The 4,086-nt window shown below is 41.4% G+C and overlaps 1 protein-coding gene across 1 annotated transcript; it reads right to left on the reverse strand.

Annotated features, from left to right (window-relative positions):
* Positions 1–1,950: 1,950 nt before the first annotated feature.
* On the reverse strand, positions 1,951–3,763 carry LOC139262654 (ferritin heavy chain-like). Its single transcript, XM_070877805.1, has 4 exons — positions 3,662–3,763; positions 2,971–3,117; positions 2,432–2,557; positions 1,951–2,106 (listed from the first exon to the last, which is right to left on the reverse strand). The coding sequence occupies exons 1-4, from the start codon at positions 3,761–3,763 to the stop codon at positions 1,951–1,953; spliced, it is 531 nt and encodes a 176-aa protein (XP_070733906.1).
* Between the last annotated feature and the right edge of the window lie 323 nt (positions 3,764–4,086).

A 4,086-nucleotide genomic window follows, 5' to 3' on the forward strand; every position in this document is an offset into this window, starting at 1 on the left:
AATGGCCCAGCAAGGCACTCAGTGCTACCAGGCGTTTCACCTTCAAGGGCAATTAGAGATGGGCAATAAATGCTGGTCTTGAGCTCAGACATTACTGGTCTGTATGGCAGTTACTTGCTTCTTTGCCCACACAGCTCAACAGGAAGTCTATAGCAGCAGTGGTACATTTCGTTACTGAGCTACCCACAGTAATAACTCTGAATGCAAAGAGCACAGCTGCATTTAAGGGGAGGCTAGATAAACACATGAGGGATAAAGGAATAGAAGGATATGCTGATAGGTCTAGATGAAGTGGGGAGTGCGGAGGCTCACACGGAGCATAAACCACAGCATGGACCAGTTGGGCCTGAATGGTCTTTTTCTGTGCTGTGAATTTGATGTATTTCTTAAAACATGGGCACCTGTGAAGTTTTTCAAATCGATTGAGCTTGAGACTTTGCCAGAAACAGAATTTGCCAAACCCATCAGCCGCAAGCCCAGGCCGACTCATGGAATTGTCGCTCATCAATATATGAAATATTGTAACATAGATACCCAATAAGTGCCGTTGAGAGTTGCAAAGACATTAACGTGGAATGGCTGATGGCACTTTAATTGCAACAAATACAGTTTTCAGCTAAATCCCTAAAACTAACTTTTAAACACTGGATTACTACAGCTGTAGCATTTACATTTGAATCCATTCATAGGGGTGAAGGAGAGAAATGGAGAGCCCTGTGGATTTGGACAGATTAACTGCTATTTGATATGAAATGCACAATGAGTCTAAATACAAATGGATACATTGGGTTGATGAATTGAGGTATTCGGCATTGGGGGCCTGGGGTGAGAGAAATGTTTTTCGAGAGGTGTGTGTTTCACGGCTTGGGCCTTCAATGAAATACATACACTCCTTCCAGAAGGAGATGTGTTGGAGTACAGTTGCACAGGTATTCCTTCAATACCTTACCTAATTACTTATTCATGCAAGCCGAGGTGATGTTGGCAAGTTATTCAGCCATGAGGTAAGATTGAGCAGACATGAATCTGTCCCAGAACCACCACATTTGGGTATCCACTGAAGCTGTGACAGCAAGCTGATGTCACCTGTTGCTTTCCCTCCTCACCCAATTGTAGTCCCCGAGGTTCAATGCACTCAGATATTGCTGGTCTGTACAGCAGTTGTTGCTCTGCCTACAAAGCTTAACAGAAAGTCTACAGCAGCAGTGGTGAGTTTTGTTACTGAACAACCTGCAATAATAACTGAACAGAAACTGCAGCAGCTACTGAATTGAACCTGCTAATTCCAGATTCAGTGCAATTATTAAATAGGAAGTAAACCCAGGAGTTTTTCTTCACTATCTGAGGAGGTGAAACTCAATATACTGGGAAACATTCCTTATGTAACACACATTACAGCAACTTGTATTTTGTTGTATGGAGTTGTCATTTATGTAAGGACTGAGAATGTTCACAAGTGGGAACAGGTATTTTTAATTCAGCTGTCTAGTTCCCACATTCCCTCTCAACCCATTTAAGACTCTCCTTAAACTGTACCTCTGACTATGCTTTGACCCTCAGTCAATATCTCATGTGGCAGTTAATGGTCTAAATGTAAATTTTAGACCTTGCAACATGTGTCTTTCCATTCTACTCAATACAATCAACATTACACTAGAGGAAAAACAAATTTCATAGGAATAAATCCTATAACTGTTGCACAGCTCCATCTAATTGTGGTTTGAAGTAAACCACATTATTTTAATTGAAAAATAAGCAACCTCAACTATACAAAGGAGACAAAACCCAGTTCAATATTGAAGAGTTTATTTACAGTTATGTTACATTTCACATCAAGAGCCCAGGTCTCACAGCTCTTTGTACAAAGTCAGAAGCCATCATTCCCTACACGACAGGGATCCGTATTATATAAATACAAGTACTAAACACAATAAGCTTGATCCAGTCAATTCAGTCACTCTCCCCCAGCGTGAGCTTGTCGAAAAGGTACTCTCCCAGGCCATTCTCAGGGGCTCCCAGTCTCTTCAGGTTGGTGATGTGATCTCCAAGCTTCTTGATCATCTTCACTTGTTCATCCAAGTAGTGGGTCTCCAGAAAGTCACACAACTGAAAGAGGGAAACTAGTTATGTCCAGCAGCAGATATCAAGGAATGTCAGCTTCCGCTTGAGAATTTGGATTTTAATCTTTTGAACTGGAGTACATAGAAGTGATGCAATTATTGCATTAGGTGCTCAGATCCTGGGATCAGACACATTTACTAGTCACTAACCAAAGTAGGCCATCTTTCCCCATCCCTTCCCACACAAAAAATGCATAGGGAGACACCAACTCAAAGCTATTTGGCATGGAGATCTTTTAATTAGCCCCTACAACAGCAAGGTGCCAAAACCACCAACTTAGCCAAAAGCCCACATTAAATTAACAACTTACATGAGGGTCTGTCCTCTCAGTGGAGAGTTTGTGCAGATCCAGCAGACTCTGGTTCACATTCTTCTCCATCTGCAGAGCTCTCTGCATCACCTCCAGACCATTGTTCCACTCATCCTGCTCAGGTTTCTGGAAAGAAAGAAAATTCCAACAGTGCACTTACAATGGATTAAACAAACATTAAAAAGTATTGAAGGAAATTAGGGGTTCAATCAAAAGTCTACTTTTACCATGAACCTATGTGGGAATATAAAATTGCCATTATGCTTCCACAACCACTGGAGTCACATTGATAAGGCAAATAGCATAGATGTATTTAAGGGTAAGCTAGGCAAGTGCATGGGGAGAAAGGAATAGAATGATATGCTGAGGGGGAGAGATGAAGCAAGGTGGGAGGAGGCTCGCTGGAGTATAAGCACCAACAAAGACCAGTTTGGCCAAATGGCCAGGGTTGTAAATTGGAACCATTTGCTTCAGAATATACTGGGAACAATCAGTCTAAGGGGAGCTAGACAGAAGGCCACTCCTTTATTGAATCCAACCTTGATGTCCGTCAAGATGATCCGTCCTCCACGACGATTCTGGAATTTCATCAGTTTCTCAGCATTTTCACATTCCTCATGTGACTGCTCCTTGAAGAACTCCGCAAAGTGACGCAGGGCAACATCATCCCGGTCAAAGTAGAAGGACTATGGAGAAATGTTTTTTTAAAAAGGGAGAAGTAGTTTGGTATTGCATAGCAGACCCATAACCATGTGTACATTACATAAATTCAAATTTTACTTTCTTTCAAGGGTTCAAAGTCTCAAACTTGTATGTGCATGGGCAAGGAAACAATGTTTTGATATCCTTACCCAATAAAAAACCACAGCCCAGCATCAAAGCCTTGATTTTTCAGTGGTGGGAGCGGGGGAGAAAGTGTTCCAGATTGGCACCACCCTTGCAGGAAAGAATACTTCCCAACATATCACTCAAATGGTCTAGCTTTAATTTTATTATAGACTCTGAGAAAGTCCATGGAGTGATTTAGAATGAGGATACAAATTCTGAGTTCCATGCATTGAGCACAGAATGTATTCCAAATAAACTTCAACAATAAGCTCAAAGGAGCACAAGAAAGTGAGTTATTAAGATTCAAGATACTCAGAATAGGTGGTCTGGATACAGCACAGAATTTAGTAAACTCAGATTATATAGTCTCCATTGTGAAGTGGTCTAAAATGCAAAACTCACCATGGAGAGATAAACATAGGAGGAATAGAGCTCCATGTTGATCTGCTTGTTGACAGCATCCTCACAGTCCTGGTGGTAGTTCTGATGCACTTGAGAAGCCATCTTGATACTTTTTCACAAATCTAACCTTTGTTGTAACAACAAACTGAGATTTAGCCAACCTCAAACTCCTGTATTTATACTGAGGGATAATCCAGGGTGTGGCAGCCTCGATAATGAGTGACGGTCCTCATTACCCAATCAGAAATTGCAGCCTCTCAGAGCACCAATCAACTTAAGGGAGGAGGGGGATGGACTCCCAGAGCCAGTCAGATTTTTGAAGAATGAGCATCATTGGCTGACAACTCAATGAGGATCCCAATTGTCCTAACTTTCAATTGCCTTTTTTTAGTGCTATTTAAGATTAATGACCAATTTTTTAAGCC

This window comes from Pristiophorus japonicus, chromosome 4 (assembly GCF_044704955.1).
Source record: "Pristiophorus japonicus isolate sPriJap1 chromosome 4, sPriJap1.hap1, whole genome shotgun sequence".
NCBI lineage: Eukaryota > Metazoa > Chordata > Chondrichthyes > Pristiophoridae > Pristiophorus > Pristiophorus japonicus.